This window comes from Elephantulus edwardii, unplaced genomic scaffold (assembly GCF_000299155.1).
Source record: "Elephantulus edwardii isolate Elephantulus edwardi_28Jun2011 unplaced genomic scaffold, EleEdw1.0 scaffold00304, whole genome shotgun sequence".
In the NCBI taxonomy this organism is placed as follows: domain Eukaryota; kingdom Metazoa; phylum Chordata; class Mammalia; order Macroscelidea; family Macroscelididae; genus Elephantulus; species Elephantulus edwardii.
The window spans coordinates 702,490-730,402 of NW_006400054.1; the positions used below are offsets into that span (position 1 = coordinate 702,490).

The 27,913-nt window shown below is 48.4% G+C and overlaps 1 protein-coding gene across 1 annotated transcript in view; it reads left to right on the forward strand.

The window, feature by feature from the left end:
- Positions 1-27,913, forward strand: part of SFSWAP (splicing factor, suppressor of white-apricot homolog (Drosophila)) — a 72,813-nt gene that overhangs the window by 13,054 nt on the left and 31,846 nt on the right. The window contains exons 6-11 of the mRNA XM_006900973.1: positions 551-663; positions 2,242-2,377; positions 20,194-20,434; positions 21,346-21,477; positions 22,031-22,124; positions 22,822-22,990. Coding sequence (XP_006901035.1) covers positions 551-663; positions 2,242-2,377; positions 20,194-20,434; positions 21,346-21,477; positions 22,031-22,124; positions 22,822-22,990 — 885 coding nt within the window. The remainder of the gene's footprint in view (positions 1-550; positions 664-2,241; positions 2,378-20,193; positions 20,435-21,345; positions 21,478-22,030; positions 22,125-22,821; positions 22,991-27,913) is intronic.

The window sequence follows — 27,913 nt, forward strand, 5'->3', positions numbered from 1 at the left end:
GTCTGTACCACCCAGGGACTGAGGCCAGTGCAGTTAGCATTTCACTTGACTTGTTTGGAGACAACAGTCTTACTTGTATGTCTGTGTGTGTACATGTGTAAAGTACCATTGAATTTTGCTGTCTTCAATTGACCTGTGTTTTAAAAATCAGAGTTGTATGTGTTAATGGCAAATGTCCTATTACTTAAGTTCATTTATTGCCTTTTTTTCTTAGTTCCTATTTCTATTGCTTCTGAAATCATCAATCAGTATAATTCCATAGAAGTCAATAAGAGTTTGCCTCTTTTCTAAAATAACCCACACTCAGGGCTTTAGACAGGCCTCAGCACCTCCTGGCTGTTCAGTGCCAGAAAGCGCTTCCAGCCAGCCCGGGTTTCACCCTTTCCCCCCTTTTTTTCTTCACTTTGGCAGCAATAGCATAGAGAATATTTCCCTGGTGTATTTTTTGGGCAGATAACCAAGAATAATTGCCCGTATATTAGCTCTGCCTTTGCCTATGCCTTAAGTTTTTACCAAAGTGATTTTGTGCATTTTTCCCTTTTGATTTCAGAATCGGGGATCACCTCTGACAATGAAGATGACGATGATGAAGAAAATGATAATTACCTGCATCCGTCTCTCTTTGCTTCCAAAAAGTGCAGTCGTCTTGAAGAGCTTATGAAGGTTTTTATCCTAATACTGAATTGTTACTTTTTATGCCCTTACAGAAGGCCTGCAGATTTCTTTGAGAGAATAGCAAACATGCTGTTTCCTGCTTGTTGTAATTGCAGTGTCTGAGTCATCAGGAGGTGGACTGTGGGTTACTTTTCAATCTAATAGCAAAGACTCTGTTTCCTTTACTTGTTACACATCTCATATTACAAAGCTCATAAGCAAATTACTTTTGTTTTCTTACACTGTCACAGTTTGGGATGTTTTGCAGAGTTGGTTAATTATTTTGTTTTCTTATACTGTTTCCACATAAGCAGGTTGTAGTTTTAAGATTGAAAGTGCTTTGTCATATGTGTCACCAGAACAGAACTGGAGTTTTTAGGTGTCAAGAATATGTGCTGTTTAGGGTACACTGTCTCCCTCATAGGTCGTTTTATTTTCAAGTAAACCCCTTTCCTTGGTTCAGTTCCTCCTCTGGTGACATGCCCTCAATCTATCTATGATTTTAAGTAGAGTCTGTCTGGTTCTGCCTCTATCATTTCCTGCCGCCATGCAGTGGGCCATCCCACAAGGGAGCAATCCCTAATAAATCTCAGCTGCTTGTGATTAAAAATCAGATGTTCCTTCAGGAAGGATGGATTTTCCAGCTCAGAGTGCCTTTGGAGATGCTATCAGTGCTGTCTTGATGGGCTCCCCTTAAGTAAGGCTGTTGCTGATATTGTACCTTTTCTTTGTCTGCATTCCCCTGGCACTCACAAGCAGCTAGAGTACTTAACTGCGGCCAGTCAGGGCCTCCAGCTGGAGTGGTGGTGGTGGTGTTAGATGCCATCGAGTGAACTAGGACTCATGGTGATCCTCAGAACAGCATTTCTGAACCCTGCCCTATCCTTTGCCAGCTTCCTCTCAAACTCATTGTTAGAGTCACTGTGTCAATCCATCTTCTTGAGGGTCTTCCTCTCTCTAATTCTTAGCCTTTTCCAGCATGGTGTCCTTTCCCAAGGACCAGCCAGCCCTGGCATGTCCAAAGTATATGAGATGTAGTTTCACCATCTTTGCCTCTGAGGAGTACTCTGGTTGCACTTCAAGGCAGATTAGTTTGTGCTTTTAGCAGTCCATGGGATACTCAGATCAAGTCTTTTGTCATCCATATTGATTGTCTAGCTTTCAGATGTATAGGAAGCAATCGAGAAAACCATGGCTTGGGTCCCTTAGCCACAATTAGAGGCTCTGCGGGTGTCCTTGTTTGTGTGTTTTCAGTAGCATATAATAAACCCATTGCCACTGAATCAGTCCTGACTCTTGTGATGCCTATGAGACAAAGGGAAACAGCCCCGTAGGGTTTCTAAGGCTTTGATTTTCTCACACACAGATTGCCTCCTCTTTCTCCTGCAGAGCAGCTGGTAGGTTCAGACTGCCAGCTTTTCACTTAGCAGCCAAACACTTAACCACTGCACCACCTAATCATACACTAAGACCAAAATACTCAAGTCTTCCCAAGTGTGAGGGAGGATTGCATGCTTACTGTTGGAAAGTTGAGGTGGACCTTTTTGCAGCATGAGATAATGAAAATGTGTCTTTTTCTGTCTCCAGCCTTTGAAGGTGGTGGATCCTGACCACCCTCTTGCTGCACTCGTCCGTAAAGCCCAGGCGGACAGCTCCACACCCACTTCCCAGGCGGCCGAGGGCACCACTGCACAGCCCCCTCAGGTGGAATACACGGCAGACTGTGAGTACACAGCCACCGGTGGCTGCACTGCGCCGAGACGTGGGGCTCAGGCCAGCAAGATGCCCTCTCCCGTGACAGTGTTGCCCCGAGATATGGGGCTCAGGGACTCAGGCAGGCAGAATGTTCTTTCCCATGGCTGCACTGCCCCGAGACGTGGGGCTCAGGCAGGCGGGATGCTCTCTCCCGTGGCTGTGCTGCCCCAGATGCAGGGCTCAAGCCTGCGGGACTCGCTCTCCTGTGGCTGCACCGAGACGTGGGGCTCAGGCAGGTGGGACGCTCTCTCCCATGGCTGTGCTGCCCCAGACATGGGGCTCAGGAAAGCAAGGTGCTCTCTCCCGTGGCTGTGCTGCACCTAGACGTGGAGCTCAGGGGCACAGGCAGGTGAGATGCTCTCTTTCTCGAGTAGAATAGTGTGTGGGGAACAGCCTGTCCAGTGGAGCCCCGGACAGGACAAGAGTGGGTGCTAAAGACCATCCCCAGCATAGCATCCAGGTTCTGTTAGGAAGAAAGGGGAAGACGGTGAACCAATAAGACCCTGGTCTTGTCTGCAGGGTATAAGATGGAGTGGAACAGGCTTCCCACACGCATGCACCGTAATGGTTTCTTAATTGCATAAACATCACTCGTTGGAGACAGATCTTGAAGTTCTAGTCCCAAAATCTAGAAATGTTTGACTTGGTCTCAGTATCAGCTTTTGCATTTTGTTTGATGGTTAACTATTTCACAAGCGAAGGACTTTCTGCAAAGGCACTGGATGTCCCCACGCATGCTCCTTTTCACAGGAGTTGACGTCATGTGACTGACAGTTGTCTCTGTCACTTAGTTGGAAACTTGTCTGTGCTTCAGGATGATGCTGCTCTTTGCTCAGGCACCACTGGGTGAGAGCTGTATTCTTGGAGTTTCCTTTGGGCACTGGTATGTGGTGGTGGGTGGTCAGGTATAGAATTCTTACATACTGAATAATTCTGTTTAGGGTTTAAAAAGATCGTGTGAACCAGCTTTCTGCCTCTGCAGGAAGCACGTGAGGACATGGGGCTTATTTTGAATGATTACATCAAGTCAGATTTCTCTGAGTGTTTACAGGTTAAAGCAGGTCAGGTATGAGGCTACATTTCTTCCTGGTCAAATTTCTTCAGTTGGGGCTAGACAATACACGTCGCTTCTAAGGTGGATTGTGCTGGAAGTGGTTAAATGTGACTAGTCCATGGTGCCCAGGGCATGCTGTTCTAAGTGAATTGTCTCCCCATGGTGTATAGTTATGTGTTGACAGTCTGTGTGGGCATGGTGCCCATGGTGTGCACTTCTGGGTGAACAGTCCACATAGGTGTGCTTCCCATGGCATGTGATTTCATGTGAACAGTCTACATGTGCACAGTGCCCATGGCATGTGGTTCTGGGTGAATAATCCACGTGTGCATGGTGCCCAGGGTGTGCGGTTCTGGGTGAATAATCCACGTGTGTATAGTGCCCATGGTGTGCGGTTCTGGGTGACTAATCCACGTGTGCATGGTGCCCATGGTGTGCAGTTCTGTGGGAGCAGTGCACAGTGCCCGTGCTGTGCTTCCATGTGAGCACTGGGCTCTGTGGTTACCATGAGATTTCACTCCCCTCTTAACTTCCACTGCCCACAGTCTATCTTGCTTCCTCCCTCAAAGCCTGCACTGGATTTGCACATGTTAAATGACATTTTGGGTCCTTCCACTAAGTTTCTGGCAAGTAAACTTGGTTTTGTAGGAGAGGACAGTCGTTGTGACTGCTCATGTGGCACCCACATCCTTACAGATGAGGTACAGGTCACATGGTTGTAGGAGGAGAGGTCCCTGTGCTCAGCAAGGGCACATCACATCACAGTGATTTCACAGACTGAGGGATGTGGACAGTCAGAGGGCAAGCAGGTTCAGAGGGGCCAGTCTACAGGTCTTCCCTAATCCATGTCTTTCCTGCTTCCCCCAAAGGCCTGAGATGGGCCAGAACCACCAAGGCTCGAGCAGGAAGCTGGGCAGGGCACTGGGGCTCTAACAGTGTAGCAGGGGCTCCCTATTGCCATTGCACAGCCTGCTGCTCCCTCAATAGAGTCACTGCTGGGAGCTCATTGCTGCCCGTTCCTATAGTGACAGAGGTGGGTGCTTGTCAGGGATGCTTTAGGGTGTCTGCAGGCTTTGTGGTGAGGCCAGCTGACTGAGGCTCCTAGTTTTAAACCCATACTCTGCAGCAGGGCCAGCAAAGCCAGATTAGACAAGGACATGGCCTTGCCTAATAGAAGACCAGGATTCCAGATTGTCCTCAAAAAGCCCATGATGTTGATGCAAAAGGTTCAGTTTACATGTCAGTGAAATGCTGGGACGTCCAGAAAAACAGGCCCTCCAGCCACCACACAGAGCTCTCTAGAAGACGGGGTCGCAGAGTGTCGAGCAGACATGCAGGGGTCAGGGTTCTGTCACAGCCGTCAGTGGGGATGGGCCATGCTGGAAGCTCTGCCCTTCCAGGTCCACAGGAATCCAATCCTTAACCAAAGGCAGAGCTGCTGACTAACATGGCAAGGACCAGGGCTGATTCTGAAAAGTGACGTGGTCAAACCAGGAGCACTGCCACCACTCATGACATTGGGGCAGATGGAGCTCTGTGTGTGTGTGTGGCTTGGAGCTGTTTTGAGAGAGTGGTGTGGTCAGTCCAGCAGCACCACCACATGACGCACTCCACCTATCCTTTCTGCTCCCCACGGCCCATCCCTCCATCACCTCTCCCTGCTCTTCCTCAACCTGACTGTCCCCGCCACCAGGGCCCTCAGCTGTGGGGACTTTGCTCTGTGTACCCTCAGCCCCATGCTAGGGGTTGGTTTGTGTTGATGGTGGGGGACAGGAGATTGGGGCTCAGACCTATCCAGAGCCTCTGAATGGCTTGCAGCCAGCACAGCGACCCTAGGCCTTCTGAGGCCAGGTGTGCTCTGTACAGTCTCAGCCAGGGGCTGCCTATCTACTTGGCACAATGCTGGCACATGAGGGTACCTTGTCTGCCTGGGCCCAATGCCACAGCCAACAGGCCAGGGTCCAGTCAGGTCCCTGACGAGAGTGCCTCAGTGATCACGATGCAGTGGCTCTGCTTGGGATAGTGCTGGCTCAGGTCAGAGTCACTGGAAGGCCCACAGGCTCAGTTCAGCTGCAGTGCAGGGATGGCAGCTCTCCCAACTGCAGGCTGCCTCAGGTGACCCCAGCATGGTGCCCTCAGGGGAGCAGCTGCCACAGGAGGCAGCCCAGCTCAAGGCCCCTCTTTGGGCTTTTCCTGCCAGTCTTCATTTGGGAATTCTAAGTGCTTCTGATGTCCACCTGTCTAAGTCCCTGGTGAGTGTGCTGCTGTGGCTGCTCTAAAGTGGCTGCAGCCCTGGTTGGGCTGTTGGCTGCAGGCAGGTTGGGATGGTGGCACTACACAGTGACCATTGCCTAGGTCCTGGTGCAGGCCCTGGAGTCCCAGCTCTCATTTGAAATCTCTTATTGACAAATGGTCACAGCTGGGTCAGATGTCAGTTCCTTGGTGGGCTTTGGGCTGATGTTCCCCTCTTTGTCATTAGATCATGCGGTGGTTGTTTGGTGAGAACTGAGAACTCACCCTTGGGGGTAGATAGAGATCTGAAAAGGAGGTCATCTACAGGTTGCTGAGGGGGTCGTCTACAGGTTGCCCTGTGCATTGTACATTCTTTTCCTCTCTGCATTTTTTCCCCATAACTTTCACATTCTCACACTGTGTAGATACAATTTAAAGAAAACAAAATTAAGAAGGTTGCTAATTGAAATACCATAACAATAGGACAGACGAGTTCCTGGCTTGGTTTCTGTTGATGCTGAAGCCAGTTCTGTATTCCACCTGGTTGGAAGTCCTCCTGTGTTACAGGAGTGTTGTTAAGTGGAGTGATTTATTGTTATGGAGGCTGATTGATTGTCTGGGCCTGATGAATTTTGTGCATATAGGCTGTGAAGTGGATGGATCATTTCACAGTTACTTCCTCAGCCAATTTGAAGGAAAGCCTTGGACCTAGCTTTCCACTCGGCATTCTCTCATGACTCCCACAAGAGACCAGCGGATAAATGTGCTGTCAGCCGGTGCTGCCCAGCTGGCCCAGCGCTCAAATGTCTGTGCTCCGCCTCAGACCCATCAGTGTGCTTAAAGCTGCACCACTCCCGGCTTTGTCAGAAAGAGGTTTTTCCTTTCTTCTCAGGTCTTCTTAAATGCAGACCTCCGTGCTCCTCAGAGAGCTGGCTTCGTACAGAGTCAGTAGCAGCGAGGCCATTAAGGTGGTCTTTCAGAGGAGGCTAATGACATTTTAAATTGTGGGCTTTGCACTTTCCAGCCTGGTCCCTGCACTATGGCCCCCACAAAGAAGGGTAGTAGGAAGAAGAAAGGTCCAGAAATATACACCATCAACATTCACAAATGCATCCATGGAGTGGGATTTAGGAAGAATACTCCTTTGCCACTCAAGGAGATCCAGAGATTTGCCATGAAAGAGATGGGAACACCAAATGTTCACATCGACTTCAGGCTTAGCAAAGCTGTCTGGGCCAAAGGAATAAGGAATGTCCCATACTGCATCCGTGTACGGTTGTCCAAAAAAATTATTGAGGATGAAGAGTCCCCAAACAAGCTGTATGTACTGGTTACCTATGTGCCTGTCACCACTTTGAAAAATCTACAGACTGTCCATGTGGGTGAAAACTATAGCTGATTATCAAATAATGGTACAAAACTGTTAAAAAAAATTGTGGAAGCTTTGCACTTGGAAAATGCTCAAGTGAGTGACTAGTAAGGAAACATCCTTGAAAAATGACTGAAACTCCTGGTAACTAAAGTCACAGTGAACCATTTAGTTAAAAACCTGTGCCTTCCTCTGAAAACAAAATCTTCCATGAAAATAACCTATGACTACTAGACTGTTACTATCTGCTGCTACTGTCACGTGTTCCTACCTGACAAATCTGAAGCATACGTTTGGGTCTTAAGCCTCAAAGAGTGGACTCTAGTGGTATAAACACATCCTGAATTTGGGAACAGTTGACTTGAATGTGGCTAGGGTGACATGGGCATGGAGTCACGTGACATGGGTGCAATGTGGGGTGACTTGAGTAAGACATGGTGTGACAGCAGAGTATGGTGTGGCGTGGTATGACTTGGGTGCAACATGAGCCATCACAGCTTGGGATGGTGTGATGTGACTTGAGTGGGACGTGGGATGATGTGGGAGCTGTGTGGTGGCGTGAGCATGACATGGTGTGATTTAGAATTGAGGTGACATGGGTGTGGTGTGACGTGGGATGACGTGGGCACAGCGTGAGTTGATATGGGTGCAACATGGGATGATAAGCTTAGAGTGGTGTGAAGTGGACATGGGATGGCCTGGACTTGGCATGGGGTATGGTGACATGGGTATGATGTGGGGTGATGCAGGTATTGTGTAGTGGTGCACCATTGGTGTGGCATGAGTGCAGGATAGGATGGCAGCGTGGTATGGGATGACATGGTTGTGGCACAGGTGAGGCATGTTATGGCATGAGATGACTTGAGTATGGTATGGGTGCATGGGGAAGTCACATGGGTGTGGTGTGGGCACAACATGGGGTAGCCATCAAAACACAAGCATGCAGAAGTATTTTCTCTTTCCCTGAGCTCTCAGCACCCTTAAGCCAGCTAATACCAGTGCTGGCAAAGTGGTCCCAGGCATAAATTAATAATACTTGCTTTAATGTCACTTTGGGTCAGCAAAAAACACCCCAAATGAGATGGCCGGACATAGTGACTGCCGCAGTGGCCTCAGACACAGCCAAGATCATGAGGATCATCGGTCAGTAACAGTGCAGACCTCACTCCTTGAGTGTGGGACTTGCAAGCTGGTGGGGGTCCCTGAGCACTGACATGAGGATCATTGCCTACCAAAAACTAGTCTGGGCATCCTGGAAAGACAGACATCTCCAGGAAGGGCTGTTGAGAGACTGAGGACATCTGCTAGAACAAAATGTACTCTCATCATCTCATCAGCCTTAGCCCTGAGGTCCCTCCCTGTGTCCATCTTGGTGTCCACTCAGCTTCTTGTCTGTTCACCTGACACTTTTTGGTCCCACAGGTCCTTCAGAATGGACAGGCAGTGGTTAAGGGCAGGTGTTGTAAGTGGCACTTTCTCATTCCTAAGAAAGGTTTCTGGTGGTGTCATGCAGCATGTCTGAGGAGGCCTGAGCAGTGAGGCGTGCAGTCCTCCTCCTCCTCCTCCTCATTTAGCTGCTTCTGTCACAGAGGACGATCCCCAGGGTATGCCTGCAGCTCAGCCTGGTGGGGAGGGAGTTGAGTCCTCTGGGGTCTCTGCACCACTGATGGACAGGGATTCCCTAGATGGACAAGCCCCCAGGCTGGTGTCTGGAGCTCAAGCTGAGGGGGAGGGAATTCCATGATCTTTGGGATCTCTTTGACATTGATGGACAGGGATGTTCTGGATAGATGGCCCTCAGGGCTGGTGTCTGGAGCTCAGGCTGAGGGGGAGGGAGTCTGGGCCCTCCAGGGTCTCCTCCTCACTGATGGGCTGGCTGCATACCTGCAGAGAGGAGCTGGAAGCAAGAGAGCTGGCCACAGAGTCAGCTTACAGGGTGGAGCTAGAGCCCAGAAGGCCGTAGTAGGCAGTTGGCAGCCATGTGGCCAGGGCTGTAGCTCAGAACAAGGGGCTGTATCCTTGACATCACACTCTGGAGACTGAGGACAACCTGAAAGCAAGTCCAAGTCCTCTGGGGAATCTTTGACATTGATGGACAGGGACACTAGACAGATAGGCCCCAGAGCTGGTGCTTGGAGCCTAGACTGAGAAGGAGGGAGTCCAGGTCTTCTGGGGTCTCTTCAACATTGATGGAGAGGGACACCTTAGACAGATGGCCTTGACAGAGTAGGAAGGGCGGGGGAGAGGAGTGTCCCGAGCACACGATGAGCAGGCAGACCATTGCTGTGAATGCTGAGCCCTGTGCAAAAACCAGATAAAGGGCAAATTGATTTTTTTAAAGTGCACGTAGCTCCCAGAAGCAGAATTTTTCATCTTCTTACACCAAGGCGTTTATAATTATTTCTCCAGTTCTACACTTTTTTTTAAGCAATTTGTCTTTTATCTAGTCTTTCCAAAGAATGCACCTTTCACAGACAGTGATTCTCCTTCCTCTCAAATTCCATCTCCTGGCAGAAATGTGAAATAGATGCATAATTGTATTACATTTAACTGGGTGAAGTCCTCTGGGAGGGAGAACAGTCTTCTCCTCCCTATGGGCCATGTTGGTGTGGGTGCCCCGCCAGGGAAACAGGTCCCAACGGTCCACTCAGCACTGTGGAGCCAGCACACAGTCACAAGGCACAAGGGCTACTAGTGTGCTGGGTCAGGCCTTGGGCAGCCATCTCAAAGGTCAACAGTAAGAAGCCCCAGCTGCTCCATGGGAGAAAGGACAGTCCTGGGAGCCCGTGGCTGTTTTGTTCTGTCAGGCAGAGTCACTGTGAATGGGATCAGCTCAAGTGTAATGTGTGTATTTGGAGGAGTTGATAAGGAGAAGCCTGTTAAGTGTCAGTAGCATTATGACAAGTATGAAATATTCCAATTCCAAGAATGACCAGATGTAACAGACCTATAGTGATCACATGCTGTATACAAGTTGCACCAGTGACTAGCACAACACAGGATGGCCACAGGCCTGCTGGTCATAACCAGTGCAGTGGAAACAAAGCAGAGTGTATCCTCAAAAGACGAGCACATGAAGCGGTCTGGACAGCAGGAAGGCCAGACCTCGGCATAGAGCTGCTGGTGAATAGGAAGGCCAAGCCTCAGATGAAGCTGCTGGAGAACAGAAAGGCTGAGTCTCTGGATAGAGCAGCTGGTGAGCAGGAAGGCCAGGCCTTGGGATAGAGCACCTGGCAAGCAGGAAAGCCAGGCCTCAGACGAAACTGCTAGATTGCAGAAAGGCCAGTCCTCAGGATGAAACCGTGGAAAGGAAGAAGACCAACCCTCAGGATTAAGCGACTGGAGAGCAGAAAGGCCAGGCCTCAGGATGCAGCTGTTGGGTGCAGGTGCTGCAGAACTGGCACTCAGTTCATGAGGCAAGAAGGCCACATTCACAGGAGGAACTGTCCACACAGCCAACGGATGATCTCACACTCCTGATAAGAGACAGAAGCAATGGAGAAGCCAGGTGTCCTTATCATGTAAAGAGCCTTTACAGTCAAATAGAAATGCAAACCCAGCAGACCTGGAGAGAAATGAGCTACAGGATGAAAGCTCCGCAGAGGTTCCTCACCGCCCACTGGAGAGATATCCTTTCTGCTGACTTCACTGACCACCATAAAAGGCAGCTTTTTCCCTCAAACCTGATTAAGCTTTTTGTAATGAGAGAGCTTTTACTTTTTCAGAAAAGCACAGGCTTCTTTGTCACTTCATTTGCTTGAGCTAGTGTCCAGTGGCCCTTCACATCCACTGACCTGCTGTGTCCTTCATAACCTAGCAGGGCCAGCTCTACACCCGGAGGATCAAGAACTCATATAGACATTGGAATTGCCCGTCTTAAATCAAGGCTTCCAGGCTGTTAAATATTCTGTGTGTATGAGGTTTTTGTATCTGAAATCATGGAGTGGAAGTAGAAGAAATGCAGATTTCTCACTCAGCCATGTTGGGCTGCTTCAGTTGTCAGGCGCTCGTGTGTGTTGTTAGGGGTGAATTGCTTCATGACCTGGTGGACACCTGACCAGGCATGTAAGAGTTCAGCCTGTGTCAAGACAAGACTTCACGACCACTCACCATATAGATGGGTGTCAGCAGAAGCAGACTGACCACCTGCGTAGTCTTGTGAAGGTAGACAGCAGGAACAGCCATGTACACCTGACAGTGGACTGACCACTGGCCTTCCAATGAAGATGGGCAGCAAGGACACCTGCAAACATGTGACAGCAGACTGCCCATCCTTCAGTGGAGAAGGATGGCAGGGAGACCTGCACACACCTGACAGTGGGCTGTCCATGCTGTAAAGTCAGAGCGTGCCCGGTGCTGTAGGAACTGGCTTGTGGCATGGGCTGATTATGAACACAGAGACAAGGAGCAGGGGACAGCCATCGGTGTCAGCCAACAGCATGGGCAGCCAGGGCAGGAACAGGGACAGGTAGGGGAGAAGGTCCATCAAGGGCTTGAGCTTTTTGTCACGACAGAACATTTACCTTTTCAGAAAGGCACAGGCTTTTGTGTCACTTCCTTTGACCCAACTAGTGTCCAGAGCTGGTCCTTCTCATCCGCTGACTTGGTGTGTTCTTTGTAGTTTGGTGGGACCTGCTCAGCATGTCTCCCTAGACATAGCTCCGACATGGCTCATGTCCTTCACCTGGCATTTAGTAAGCTTGGAAAGATTTCCCTGGATTTTGGCAGCCTGTTTTTGTAAAAAAGCATCTGTTTTTGTGTTGGAAGAATGTCTTCCTAGAAATACACTCCTTAAATATATAAGGGAAACACTGACAGTTTCTTTCCTTTATTAGCCTGGCAGCAAACCCTCTGTCATACTTGTTATTTTCTGGTATTACTTAGCTGTGCTCTGATACTTAACTGTAAATCCTTGCAGAAGAGTATAATAAATGAAATTAATAATTCAGGAAGCAGTAACACTGAAATACTGCTCACTAGCATTGCAAACCATTGTTTCAAAAATCGCATGCCAGCTCTGCTTTTAAACAGTGTTTCATTCTATAAATAGCTTAAGTGAAATTAAATCACATCACATGGCTATACCCATCTTCTGCTGCTTCTGTCTCCATTTTTTAAAAAATGGTTTTGCTGTTATTTATGACATTTCCTTTTTTCCTGCAAACCATGAGCTCTAAGTACATTGCTTACAGGCCCCTGGCTAACATGACCTCAGATGCCACCGTCAATGAGGTGTGCTGGCACGGTGGCAGTGGAGGAGGTGAGGATGGAGCAGACGAGGCAGGGTTTCCCTCTGTTGGACACAGGCACTGAATCAGAGCTGACTCAGCAAGGCTGAGCAAGTTCCCACCAGCCAGAAACGGCCTCATCAACCTCAGAGACACAGGAGGGCCCACATCATTGTCTCTTACATTGGGTCAAAATCTCTTAGTTCTTGATTTCCAACCTGGCTGGTCTCCACAATCACCTGATGAAATTTGTTTAAAAGCACAAATAGGCATATAAGTCCATGGTGAACCCACATTGTCCAGGGACAAGCCTTAGGAATCTGTTTTTACAAAAGCTTCCCACAACGTCCATCATCATGTGTCAAGGAGTCACTGGTTTAGAAAATGCAGTCAGTGGAACTAGTGGCCTATTGAGTATGGGGTTGCACTGCCAACCCAGAGGCACATGGTTCAAATCCACCAGTTAGTGTGATGGCGAAAGATGGGCTCTCTCCTCTCGTGTGATTTACAGCCTCTGGAGACCCATTGGAAGGTCAGCTTTGAGTCGTTTTTGACTCAATGGCACCTAACATGGAGAAGATTTACCAAAAGAGCCTATAATCTAAAATCAAAGGAGAGTTATTGCTAGACCTAAGGATAGATTTCCATTCTGAAAGAAACCTTCAGCATCAAGGGGGGAAAGATGAGCACATTAAGATGTACAAATTGCAGATTTTAAGTTTGCTGTTTGTTTTTATACACTATTAATTGTGATGCTAGAAGGCAGCTCTCACGAAAGACCAGTCCTGTTCCCCATTAAAATTGTCTTCCCTGTGAGGGTGGCTCCTTGCTTCTGCTGTCTCTCACCACTTGTCCTGTAGAGTTCTTGGTTGCATTCCTCTCTGGATCATTTCAGTCTTATAAACACATTCAAAGAAGAGTTCAGATTCTGGACTTCTCACAAAGCATCTGCCTCCTACCCTTGTGTGGAGGGTAGAGCTGGGCTGGTTTAAGACTCCTGTGGCAAATACGGCTCTCCCCACTGCTCGAGGTCTGGTCTTTGAGAACCTGGCTGTGTCCGTTCTCCGGTAGGAGCGCAGGGTACAGTTCACAGCCGCCCAGGCTGTTTGATTCTCACGGGTGCTGCCCTGCATGCTGTGCCATTTTTAACCTACGATCTTGCATGTTTGCCTTTGGAGCGACTTGACAGGCGTGAGATACTTAGTTACACTTGTCTGTTCTGAACTTGGAGACTTCTCAGCATTGTTCTTTTTCCAGGACTGAGGCAGGTGTGAGAGACCCACTTGGCCTTCTCCATCCCACCCATGCAGACACCCTTTGTCCTTGTTAGCTGGTGATGTCGTAATCCCAGGGCATGTCCCAGTTTTCTTGGAGTGTATTACATGCCCTCCCACTCGCGAACTCTACTTTAAAAATAATAATAAATAAAGCACCACACACTTTTTATTATTATTTTGGTGAATATTTGCAGAACAGTGTGATTTTCTGTTCAACAATTGCTATACATTTTGCTTCGTGACATGGATTAAAATCCCTGTAATGGGACCGTGCTCATCCTAGTCTATCCTTGTGTTTCCTCTTTCCTTTTTTATCCTTCTTTTCCCTTTGTGTTTGGTGAACGATATCCCTGGGCATGTCTCACTCTCTTGACCTCAAATGGAGATGTTACAGGCACCTGCTCCTCATGGTACTGCCTGTCATCTCCCAGGCTGGCTGCCATCTGACCAGCTGCTGTCTGTCTGTGCAGCTATGGAGCTGAGCTCAGTTCCAGGTGCAGAATGAGTCAGGCCATGTCTTGGGGGATCTGGGGAATCCCTTTGTCTTGTCTGACCTGGTTCTTTTTCTTCCTTTTTTTTTAACTTCGTGTGTATGTGTGTGTGTCTTGTCTGACTTGGTTTTTCTTTTTTCCTTTTTTTTGTGTGTGTGTGTGTGTGTGTGTGTGTGTACTGTAGACTCAGATCCTACTGGCAAAGGAGGAGATTGAGATTGCCCTTCTTTCTCCAGCAGAGCATCTGGTGGATTTGAACCATATGCCTTCAGGATTGCAGTGCACCTTCTTGCCACTAGGCTACCAGAGCTCCCTTGATCTTAATTTGGGGCATTCTGTGTCTGGATGCCACTCAGCAGACATGTTTCCTGATTTGTAGCCATGGCCTTCCTCCTGAGTCTACATTTCCCTTACTCCCTGCCCTCCAGGGCACCACTCCAGTCTCCTGGGTTTCACCAATTTCCTTTTCACAACCATTCCTGGCCCCCAGCTATGGTGTATCCTCACTGGTTTCTGTTCACTAACCCATTTGGAGATGTGGGTTAAGTTTATGCTGCTAAAAGAAAGGTAGGAAGTTCAAGCCCACTAGCCTCCTCTCAGGACAGTGAGGTGGTCTGCTCCTGTAGAGATGACAATCTTATACCCACAGGACAGTCCTGCTGTGTTGTGTAGGGTCACAGTGAGTCAGAATTGACTCCACAGTAGTGGACGTGAGTGGATCATATTTGGTGGTAACTAGCATTGGGTAATTTTCTAAAGTCTCTGGCCCCCTGCTGCCAGCCATGAAACCTCTGTGGACAGCTCCAGGAGGTTGGAGTTTCACACAGATGTTCTGTGTGATGATGTGAGTTCATGAGCATTACAAGCTGAGCACCCCAGGCAGGCCCCACCCCACCCCCAGTACCCCTTTTGTTCTCTTGCTGGTTTTAGTGCCTTTTCTCTGTGCTTTATTGAATTCCTGTCTGTCCACATTTGTCTGTGGCTGTGGCTTGAAACACGCAGAGGGAATCTGAATTCATTTCTGCTAAGTGGGTAATGTTTTCTGCCAGACTTGGTTCCCTTAGATGTCAGTATGGATGCCCACCCCAGCTGGGGCACACCAGTGCTAGTGGGTCAAGATGCATACCCTGGCCCTGGGATGAGGATATACCAGTGCTGGGGGCCAGGATGCATACACTGATGATGAGGGGAGGATACAACAGAGCTGGGGGCCAGGATGCCTTACAGTGGTACTGGGGATGGATATGGAAAATGGTATATATATACACTTATGCTGGGGCTGGGATACACCAGAGCTGGGGGGGCTCCTACTCACTGGGTTCTTCCCCATGCTCATCCTCCCAGGACCCTCCTTGAGCCCTCTGTGTTTTTCACCACTTTGGGTGTTAGCCTCGAGACTCTGGCTTTGACCATTTGCTTCCTTTGGCAGAACCCTCTAAAATTGATTTTTTTTATATAACAAGAATGAAACGTGATCACAGAATTAAAGATTCAAAACTTTTTATTTTAGGGTCACTGATGAAGCCATCCAGAGTCTGGCTTTTCTAGAATATAGTTTTATTTGCCAAAAATAGAGAGAAAGAGATAGCTTTTAAATGCTGAGCTAAAATTCCAAAGTTGCATGCTCCTATGTCTAAAATGGGTGCGTGCTGGCAGCTTTGCAGTTTCAGCTGTGATACTGTGGCATCTTGACATCACCCTGGTCACAGCTCCCATGTTCCCACATCTGCTTGATTGACTGTTTCTCTGCTTTCACTGACCAAACAACTCGACACACATTGTAAAGTTTGCGCTGCATCATACAGGGAGGGTCCTCTCTTGTCTTTGGAGTCAATGTGAGTCAGAACCAACATGTCAGTACTTAGTAACAGGCAGCTACAGGACTGTCAGATTATCCTGTTCAACTCGATGGTATAGAAACAAGGCAGTGTTGCTCTAGGGGTCACTGCCAACCCTGTGGTCAGGTTAGAGCCTTGTTTCCTCATGTGTCTTCCGTTGTAACCTCCCAGTCAGACACTGCGTCCCTGTTGCTGTACTTGTAGTTCATTATTGCATCTCGGCTTGAAAATATTTAGAGTGTGCTGTTATCCAGATAATAAATGCTTTTGCATACTTGTGGAGGTGGAAGAGGGCAGTGTAATAGGTGTACATATATATTTATCTTTTGTCTTGTTTTACTTAGTGTGGATTTGGCTTGTTAGGGAGGCTTGCCTGTGTCTGGCTTGGTTTTCTTGTGCTGGAGATGTAGTGCAGGAGAAAGCTCACAGTTGGCCAGCCCCTGAAACGCAGCAGACCCTGAGAGATCTTAAGGCTCCTGGGAAATTGCCTGAGTCCCCGGAGGTGAGGGCAGAATCCTTGAAGAAGGAATGATGGTGTGCAGGAGAATGAGCAAGAGGCTAGTGAGGTTCTCCTGTGGCCCCACCATGGGGTTTGTAAAGCATGTCCTACCTGCTGGGTTTACTCATCCCCCACCTCCCCCTGAAGTATGGGGTTCGGCCTTGATGATGGTTGCCGTGGGCTTGTGCTGCTGGTGCTCTTCCTGGGGGTCAGAATCAAGGAGACGTAGCTAGACCACTTGTCAGAATAAAGTTATCTGTTCAAGGCTGCTGTAGTCTGAACGGTATTAAAGTTACACTCTTTCCTGAGCTGAAGCTTCAGGTAACATAGCTGACCTCAGAAAGGCAGCTTTCCCCAAAAAGAAGTTAAGAAGGCCCTCTACACATGACTGCAGCGATGGAGATCGTGAGGATGGTGCAGGATTGGGCAGGATTTCCATCTGTTGTCCATGGGGTCACTGGGATGAGCTTGAGACTCAGTGGCACGTAACAACAGTGAAATTACCGTGAAAATTGCTCATTCTGATGCTGGTGTTTGCCTGGCCAGTGGGAGCGGGAGTTCCTGACAATCAACCAGCCTGCAAGGTGCACCCAGCAGGCAGTCCTGGTCCCTGCGGCTTCCTCCCACGGCCTGTGCTTGATTGTTACACAGACGTAAGCGGTCTAAGTGGTCACTGAGGAAATCCGCTGCCCACTGATGCTCTGTGCCTAGTGTGGCCGGGCAGGGTTAACCTACTTTGGAGAACAGCACCCACGGGAATGCTGGAGTGAGCATACTCCAAGCAATCAGGTTCCTGAGCCTTTTAGAAAATTCTTGGCTTCAGTTTGTAGGGAAGTGTTTTGTTTTGCGGTGAGCATGACCCTCTGTCCTTGCCCAACCCAAGAATGAAGGGTCGGGGTGAGCCTTTGCCGTCAGTGTTATGATGGGGACACCAGGTTTGAACCCCAGTAAAGTGAAATGTTAACACTCCAGGATTTTTTTTTTTGGGGGGGGGAAGTGCTGAATTGGCTTTATTATCTTTTTTTTCCATTTCATCAGCAAAATATTTGTGAACATTTTTTTCTCGTTATATTAAGTACTTACATAATACTTTCTGTTTTGCCTCTCGGCCCACAAAGAGTAAAATATTTACAGTCTAGCTCTTTATAGAAGTTTGGCAAGTCCACTTGTCCCCAGAATCTGTAACACCGAGAGGGAGTTACCTAGATGTAAACTCTCAGTCACATCTTGTGTCTGCATGACATTCTGACAGCTGTCATTAAAGCTGTGGTCTGTCCACCCAGCTCTGCTTGGAAGTGGTCTCCAGCCTCGCTAAGAATCTTGTTTCTCCATGTCCTGCTTTCCCCTACTTCTCCTCCCTTGGGTTGAGTCCATCATATTAGTCCTGTGTGTCACTCGGACCCCTGCTGTTGCCCCTGGCCCACCTGGGCTTTGCTGCATTGGCTGCTCTCTGGTTTTCCTGCTGGGACAGCTCACTTGAGCTCCAGCCTTCCTCACACCTCTCTGATCTCCTGGACGCAGTAACTCCATCAACCTGTGTTTTAGAGTCATGAATCTAGTCAGAGGCTTGAGACAGTGTTGTCTTTGGTGCCTTTGGGAAACCTCGAGCCTGGGGTACCAGAGGAGGGAGTGTGCACAGCTGCCTCATTACGAGGCTGAGGGAAAAGCAGTCCGGGCCCTCAGCATCCTTCAGACAGCTGCTGATCCTAGTGGGCATGCTTGACCAGGCTGGGAGGACCCCTGCGGTCATCACGCAGAGACCCAGTGCCAGTATGTGAAGGTGTGTTGAAGGATCTAGAGAGTCTGCCATGCACTATCTGAAGTTCCTGGACCACAAGCTGGCAGCCACGCACTCCTGCTGTTCCAGTGTGCCCCCACCGAGGATGCTATGACATTTTTTTTTTATTTTGTGTGCGTGTACCATCAAATCAGATCTGACTGGTACAGGAGGATATTGCGCCTACTTCTCCGGCAGAGCGTCTGGTGGATTCGAACCGTGTGCCTCTGGGATTGCAGTACAGCTTCTTGCCACTAGGCCACCGGAGCTCCCCTCTGCTATGACATTCTAAGTGAACCTTTCACTCCTCTTGCCGCTCAGGGAAACAACTCTTGTTTCTGGTGCATCCACGCCAGTGCTTAGGGAGGAGGTTGGGCGCTTCCCTGAGTGTGAGCACTGAGGTTGGGGAACTGACAGTCTTTCCTCCTGAAACTGGGGGTTTTTCAAAGGCATGAGCATGAGGGAGGGGGTACTCCCCAAGTGTGTACTCGTGGGGAGGGGCTTCCTTGAATATGCCTCTTGGGTGTCTAGCAAAGCACCACAGACTTGAGGGCTTCACTTTAGGAACATTTCTGTCTCACACTCAACCTGATACTTTCCAGGGTGGGTGCAGGCTTTGGCATTTCCCAGAGCTCTTTCAGGTGCTAGCTCTTTTATGTTTCCCCCGAGACCATTTTCCTTTACGGGCCCTCAGCTCACATCATTGTGGTCTCCTGCACTAGTCAGTGAGCTCAGATGCTGTCTGTACATCCCCACTTGGCTCTGACCCCTGATGGGTAGGTGGACCTCACTGGATGCCAGTCGTCTTCTCATTGCGATGAAGCTGGGCTTCACAGGTAGCTCCATACCCTCTGTGACATAAAGGAGCGCGCGCGCACCCCCCCACACACACACACACACACCCACCTTCTGCCTCTGTTCACAGCCCAGGGATGTGTGTCCAAATGCACTGCCTGCTGAGCTGGGCAGGGTTTCTCATTAGTAGAACTCCTTAGTTGGCGGAAACATGCCTCCATTCCCTCATGATGGTGAAATTAAACGTATGTGTAGGAGGTCTGCTGGTGTCCAAAGCAAGTTGTGACACTAACCCAGCAAATCCATCATCCAGTCCCCCAGTGGCTCCATGGGACAAATATGGGTTGTCTCTCCCATTAAGACTGACAGCCACGGAAACCTGATGCAGGGTCACTGGTCTGACCCAGCTTGAGTTTGTGTGGTCATTGTTAGACTTACTCAGAAAAAGACTGAAAATAGAAATCCCTGGTTAGATTCTTTTTTCCTTTTTTTTTTTCCAAAATAAACATACACACGGCATTCCTGATTGTTAAAGTAAAGGGCTAATGTCCATGATATGTACACAGATTCCCAGAATATGCCACTGTATAGAATGAAGAGGTATCAAGGCCCTGGGCGGGAGAGGGGAGCCTGTTGGTGACATCATGGGGCAGCTATGTAAGGATAGGGGACATGTATTAGACCAGTGTCCCTGGAGTAAGGGAGTCTTGGTGCTTCACTGGGCAGCCATGAAAGGGTGGAGCACAGGTGAACAATGTGGCTAAAGTGGTAGCACACTTTGTAAAGCAGTGATTTCCAAAACAGATGTTAAGTGAAAACGCTAAGGTCCTTGGAAGCCGTGTAGTTTGTGTCACTTGGGAGAAGTGAGAGTCACTTGCGAGACTCTCCCAGGAGTCTCCTTGCATCCAGGCTTTGACAAGGAGAGGCTCACTGTTGGGATTGCAGGAAGGAGAAAGATAAGATTGCTTTTAGAGAGATGACTTTGTAACCCATGCATTCTAGGCTCAGCGAGAGAATTGCTTTCCCAAGTGTTTGCGTTGATTGCTGTGACAGCCTTGAGTCCACTCACACCCTGTCTGTTCCCGTGTGTGTCTCGACATTGCCTTTACAGTTGATTGTCGTGCAGAGTGGAGGAAATGGTGGACGTGGGTAGTGCTTTGTCATTGTGTTGGAAACAGCGTCTCATGCACGCTGACCTGTCCCCCTGATTGTGTTTCCTGACAGCGACAGTGGCGGCCATGTACTACAGCTACTACATGCTGCCTGATGGTACCTACTGCCTGGCCCCAACCCCTCCCGGGACCGATGTGGCCACTTACTACAGTACCTTGCCTGCTGGTGTGACCGTGTCCACCTCCACTGGTGTGACGAACACTGCCCCCCCACCTCCTGGGACCACGCCGCCACCACCCCCGTCCACTGCAGAAACAAGCAGTGGAGTGACCTCTACGACCACCACAACAAGGTACGTGCATGGCTGCAACTTACAAGTTCCACTGTGTGAGCCCAGCTCCCACTGCACAGATCACACAGGTGAACTCTAGGGACCCAGAAGCACTGGGCAGAGGCAGAGTTGTGGTTCATGGAAGGGGTGATTATGTGCTTCTCAACCCTTATAAGCCCTTGGCAAATAGGATATCAGCGGGGTAGATTGCTGCAGAGGACTGACGCCAGCTCCTGCTGGCCAACTCCTAGTAAGGGTGTGGACAAAGAGGTACACGATCATGATTTCACAAGAGAGATTCAGCTTGCACACTATTGGGGGGTTCTCCTGGGATCGCTGAGGGACCTTGTGTGTTCCTACAGAGACATAGCATTTGATGTGATATGTGTGTATAGTGGGGTTGTCCTGCTAACCCAAAGGAAGCACTTCTCTGGTGGTTAGAATCCACCAGCTGCTCCTTTGGGAAAAGGTAGACAATCTCTTGTGCAATTTGCAGTCTCCACAACTCATTGGAGAGTCAGCTGTGAGTTGGTTGTGACTCAGCAGCAGTAACATTTTTGTTTAGATAGTTATGTATCTGTATCTAGGGAGATCCAGTGGCCTAGTGATGAGAAGCTGAGCTGTCAACCCAAAGGCAAGCTATTTTAATCTACCAGCTGCTCCTCAGGAGAAAGATGAGAAATCTTCCCTTGTGTGATTTACTGCCTCTGAAACCCTCTTAGAGAGTCAGCTTGTTTTTATTACCTTAAGTCTTGCGTTTTAATTCCCCATTCCTGGTGATATTTTGGTCCCTGTTTCAAGTGGACTGGCTTGCATTAGCTCATCATGGTACCAGTTAGTTGTCACTCTCCATCTGATATAGCAGAGACCCACTCTGTCAACTGACATGGGTTTGCCTGTACCTGGAGAGTGATTGGCCCTTCCTTCTGCAGTGCCCTTGCCCCTGTGGCTGCCATCATCCCCCCGCCCCCAGACATCCAACCAGTGATTGACAAGCTGGCCGAGTATGTGGCCCGGAACGGCGTGCACTTTGAGACCAGCGTGCGCGCCAAGAATGACCAGAGGTGAGAGGCAGAGTGTGGTGGCTGCATGTGGGTTCTGAGAGTAATCAAGCCTTGGCTGGACTTTTTACTCAGTCCCATAATCCCTTTCTAATGTGATTGATCCTTTCCTTCCGTAATTACCTTGTTAAATTATTTGGAATCGGATTGAGGTTTCTCTATATGTCCTCTCTCTGGATGGATAGTTTGCTTTAGTTTTTAAGCAAGAATATTGATAACTCCCTAAGTATAAATTGAGGGTCATGCTTTTCAAGACCCTTCCCTGAGAATTGAAACATGCATGTCACCTTTTTCTCTCTCACTGCAATAGTGTTTCCTCTTGGTAAAGCAAATGACAGGCTACTCACAATCTGAGTAATTCTTACTACTCTCTCTGAGCCACTTCGCTTTTTCCTGTCAAATAGGACTTACGGTTGTTCTTCCGGTCACTGTGCAGTCACAAAGTGATAGTGACTGAAGTGTTAGGGACCAAGGCTAGAAGTGAAGGCGCAGGATTGGGTTGTCTCTGGACTCTAGTTCTTACTAAATGCCCCACTCTCCTCTTTCCTGCTCTTAGGTTTGAGTTCCTGCAGCCCTGGCACCAGTACAATGCGTACTATGAGTTCAAGAAGCACGTTTTCCTTCAGAAGGAGGGGGCCGACAGCTCGCAGGTGTGTTTCTGGCAAGAGGGTGGACTTTGTGGAGCCTTCATGCCTTCTAGGTACACTGGCGAACTTGTCTCCACCTCTTATGGAACACCTAGTATAGGTTGTAGGTTCCAGGTCTGTGCAGTGTGAGGTCTCTAATTGTCCCTCACTTACAGGCAGAGCAGTTCACAGCACAGACCTTATGTGTTATGGCAGAAAACCCTAGGTTTTCAAGCAGGGAATGTTTTGATTGGTTGTGACCTATAGTGACTTCCAGTGAAAATCAGCACTGTTCATATTACTATATTCATGAACATAGCTAAACCAGCCAACCCAGAGCTGCTGGGCAGTGCCCCAGTGCCAACTCCACACATCTGGGTCTCTCCGCAAGTACCTTCCCACATCCTCTTCCCAATTACACACTGGCATCATAAAGCCCAGTTGGTGGAGAGATTACGCAGGTCTTGCTTATCACTAGCCTCCCTCGGACTTTTCAAGTGCTCAAATGGAAAAGCATCACCCTGTGGGAAGGCCGTGGGAAAGTGCCCTGAGCAGTTAACCTTCAGGGAAAAGGTCTCACAAGCCTGTCAGAACTTCCAGAAGCGTCTCCCTGCTACTTTCTGCTCACTGGTCAACTAGAGGAGAAGTGTTCTGTGTGTGAGGTGTGCTTCTTACTCCTCCTTTTACTAGTTCCCTGACTCCTTGTAATCAGTCTCTACAGGCTGCAGCAGCTCGCGAGGAGGCTCCAGCTGAGTCAATATCTGAGAAACCCAGGGAGGCCCTGGACGATGGGGTATCTGAAGACGTGGCCGAGGGAGCAGCAAGAGGAGGCCCAGGGAAGAAGGAAGCAGCCTCTGGCAAAGCCATTCCTGATGGGAAACTGGTGAAAGGTATGCTGTGGGCCCCATATGTCTGTCTCCTCTCCAGGAAGCAGTGACAGGTGTGCTAGGGGCCAAAGAGGTTGGTGACAGATGTACTGGGACTCTGAGAGGCCTGTGACAGGTGTGCTGGGGCACCAGAGGCTGATGACAGGTGTACTCTGGGCCCTGAGAGGCTGATGACAGGTGTACTCTGGCCCCTGAGAGGCCGATGACAGGTATACAGTGGGCCCTGAGAGGCCAGTGAAAGGTATACAGTGGGCCCTGAGAGGCCAGTGACAGGTGTGCTTTGAAAAATGTGCTGGGGTCTACATGTCTGCATCCTCCCTTGACCTGTGCTCCAAAGCTGACAAGAGGAGTTTTGGGCCAGGTAGGGATTACTGCCGGTGGCTGGAAATGGCAACTTGTTCTGAGGGGCCATGATCAAATTTGCTAACTTTGCAAAATTTCCCTAATTTGAAATTGCATCTCAGCTTTTACATATACGTAGCAGCTGTTCTAAACAATTCTGTGGAAATGTTTAGAACATTTCAAATAATGCTCCATACCCCTTGGACTTGTGCTGCACTGGTGGATCAGTGTCCTGTTCTGGTTAGAGGACCCTTGTGAGTGTGGTGGGCTGTGGAAGACCAAGCAGAGGGCCTTTCTGGGCTGGGCAGACTTTGCATAGAGACCCTCAGCTTGGTAGCAGTGGTGAGTGAGACACGTACCTCAGTTGGCTTCCTGGGGAAATGGAGCTCTGTAGAAAGTTTAAACATTTCTGTGGACCTCGTTGCAGGGGTCAGTTTACTTTCTCATCCTTCCTGATCACCCACAGACTCTCTCCCTGAGCTTTCAGAAGGAATTGAATGAGTGGAGGGAAAATGTAATTGCTCTATGTTAGAGGCGAGCGGAGCACAAGCTCTAGGAGCCATGAAGACTTCCATAGCTGCAGACAGGAGAGGTAGTGATGGAGGATGTATCTGCCAGTGGGAGCTGAATGCCTATGGCAGTCACTTCGGGGAGCCTGCTGGGTGTTGGCAGGGATTAAACAAATGAGGGGTATTCAGGGGAACAGCATGCGCTGTGTCTCCAGAAAGTGCAATGGTCCACACCTTAAAGGTGGGCCTGCTGCAGGTAACGTGATCTTACTGGGTGCCAGCTGAGGCTCCCACTGGGTGCAGCTCCCACCACTCGGGCCAGTCATGTGACCTGGAGATGGAGCCTGAATGTCCACACACTTGACCCCAGCCTTCTGCTGTGGACGCAGTTCTGACCCACACTGATCTGCAGGATGGAGTGGAACTGCCTGAAGGGCTTCAAAAGCTGTGCTTGTTGTGGAAGCAGCCTGCCTCATCTTTCTCCTGCAGAGAAGCTGGTGGTTCAGACTAACCACCATGCCACCAAGGCTTCCTCAGGACCTTCATGGGACCTGATAGGAATCTTCTCAGCACACTTCTGGACAAAGGCCCCACCTCTCTGCAAGCATGAGGATGCAGGAGGTCCCAGGAGACACACTGGAGCACCCGTAACATGGGCAGCTGTGAGCAGCCTGCTGAGTGACGGGAGTTCTGACCTTGCATATGTGTTCTTACACACACCTGACCTCTGTGAAACTAGCATAGCCAGCAATCTGGTATCTGAGAGACATCATCAGATTTTGACATAGAACAGGGCACAAAAGAACAGGTGGGATGAGAGGACCAACTCAGAGGTTTTCTGGGAAAAGATGGGATAGAGGACAAGCATCAGGAGAGATGTAGACTGTCTTCTCCTGTGGGGGCCCAGGTGGCCAGGGTTCTGTGTGCAGCAGCGGGCTCGCAGATGACACTCTGGAGATAGAGAAAACAAGGACAGTCGTTCTCATCATGCAGTTACCAGCTGGAGTGAACATTTTATTCAACAAACAGTAGAAGCCTAGGTCGATTGTAAATAAAAACAAAGCAATTAAGTGTTCAATTCCCAGATCTAGGAAGAAACTGTCAAAGGCATCAAAAGGATAAAGAGGAGATTCCAAAACAAGAAGCACAAATTAGTGAGGAAATAAGAGAACTATATATGTAATAATAGAGAAAAGGGACATCACACCTGGTAATGTGGAAGGTCAGTGACAGGGGGAAAGCTTCAATGAAATAATGAGCACCGTGCTTAAGCACAGCAGAGTGTGTGAGGTGGTGTTGGATCAGGCATCACTGCCTTGTGCTCTCAGTGGAATTGCTGTGACTCAGAGACGACTCGATGCAACTTAGTGACACATGTACAGCCTCATCAAGGACAAGAGCATATCTCAAACTCTAAATCTAAGAAAAGTTGAAAATCACTGAAAAATACCATTTTATAAGAAATTACAAATGGCAGAAATTCTTTCCTGAGCCGATAGGAAATGGGCATGTATCTATGTCCCTGAAAAAAATTTGGAAAATATCACTCAGTGAAATAGCTCTAATAGCAGGCAGTGGGCCAGCACAAATTAACAGCAAATTAATGTACCCTAAGGAGATGGGAAAGCTGTGCTATTAAACACCCCGAGAACGGAGGAGGATGGACACCAGTGTCACTTCATCCTAGTAGTTCAAGTTAATGTCCTCGCAGGAGGTGAGAAGGCCAGGCTATTAAACCACCCTGAGAACGGAGGAGGATGGGCACTGGACAGTGCAAGCAGTACCTGATGAAATTCATCACTGGAACTCCAGTGTGGCTTACTGCCATACAGCCTTTCATATGCCAGTGTGTTAACAGACTTCATTAACAATTAGTATTGAGTAAACAAGCTCACCATTTTGGAGAGGAAAAGCATTAAATGTGACCCTTACATCATATCTGGCAAAAACAATAATTCCAGGGAAGCTAAATATCTGAATGTGGAAAGTAAGACCTAAAAATAGAAAGATATATGATTTTGTTTATTTTCATAATCTTGGAGTTGGGAAGGCCTTTATAAGAATTAATTCTGCAATCATAAGAAAAGATAGTGTATAACTAAAGTTAAAAGATAAAGCTCAAAATAGTGATTCTAACATAAAAGGAGGTAAAGAGTTGATATCCTCAATATAGAAAGAGTGCTCATAAATCACTAAAGAAAGTTTCTGCAATAGAAACCTGTACCTAGTTCCTAAAAGAATAACATTGTTATGTGCCATCAATGAAACTGTAACTCATAGCAACCTTACAAACAGATCTGGCCCTGTCCTGTGCCATCCTCATCATCTCTGACACAGTTGGACCCATTGCTGCAGTCACGGTGTCAGTCCATCTCGTTAAAGGTCTTCCTCTCTCTCACTGACCTTCCACCTTTCCTAGCATCATGTCCCTTTCCAAGGACTAGTTTCTTCTAGCAACATGTACAGAGTATGTGAGATGAAGCTCTGCTGTCTTTGATTCTAAAGGGCATTCTGGCTCCACCTTCTCTAAGAAAAAACTGCTCTTTTAGCCATCCATAGATAGTCAGTTCTTTCTCCAACACCACAGCTCAAAGGCATCAAGTCATCTTCTGGCATCTTTATTCATTTGTCCAGCTCTCAGATGCATAGCAAGTAGGAAGACACCATGATGTGAATCAGGTGCAACCTTAGTCTGCAGATTGACATCCTTGCTTGTCAGGGCTTTGGAGAGGTCCCTGACAGCAGACTTTCCCATTGCAGTACGTCTTTTGATTTCTTGACTGCTGGTGCCAAGGCTGTTGATTGTGAGTCTAAGCAAGATTAAATCAATGACATGTCAGTCTTTCTCCATCTGTCATGATGTTGCCTGTCAGGCTGGTAGTAAGGATTTTTGTCTTCCTGATATTGAGATGTAATCTATATTTAAGGCTGTAGTCTTTGATCTTCCACAACAAGCATTTCAAGTCCGCCTTGCTTTCACTTAGAAAGATTGTGTCATCTGCATAAGACAGGTTGTTGATGAGTCTTCCTCCTATTCTGATGCCACATTTTTCTTCAGAGAGTCCAACTCCTCGAATGATTTGCTCAGCATACAGATTGAATAGGTATGGAGAAAAAAAATGTAGCCCTGACACATACCTTTCTTGATTTTAAACCAGTGCTATTTCCTGCTCCACTCAGGCAACTTCTGGGTCTGGGTATAGGTTTCATTGCTGATGTCAGGTGGATCTTGGCAGAATGCAGAGAATACCAGAAATGTCTGTGTTTTATTGACTTTGCAAAGACATTTGAATGTGTACATCATAACAAACTAGGTTAACATTGAGAATGGGAATCCCAGAATGTTTAATCATGCTCATACAAAATCTGTATTTAAAAAAAAAATCTATATTTAGACCAGAAGATTTAAAAATGTATCCTTAACTAACAAAATACTGTTTGTCCCTGGAGTTGGTGACATTAGAACACGTGGTCATCAGTGATGAGGGCTTCCTGGACCTGAGATGATTGTTGGTCATGGGGAGGACAGTCCTGGAAGTGAGGTGATCATCAGTGATGAAGAGGGTGGTTCTTTGCATGGGGTGATCGTCAGTGATGGGGAGGATGGTTCAGGAAGTGGAGTCTGGATTTTCACCATATTTTCACTGTCAGCCAGCATCCTAGCTCTTTCCCTCCCAGAACACACTGTGATGGGTGTCTGTGCACAAACCTCATCACAATGCTTGCTCATCTTTAAAGGGAAACTGGAAACAGCCCTGGGCGGTGGGAAGGCATTTCTACTCCAGCTCCCCTGCTGTCAGTGTCACAGTGGGAGTGTGAGCAGTAGTCACGGGAAAAGCTCTGCCAGTTCATCTCTGTGGGCGAGGTTGCAGTCGCAGATGGATGCTGCCTGTGATGGGAGAGGGTGCAAAGCCCCACCCAGCAAGTGGAAGCAGGTGGGAGGTGTGTGAGAGGTGAGGATGTGGTCACTTCATTCGCTGTAGTATGCCCGTAAAAACCCAGGCCACAAAGGGTCCTCCTGCTTCCAAGTCTCGGGCAGCTAAACCAGAAACACGCAATACAAGCATGGAGACAG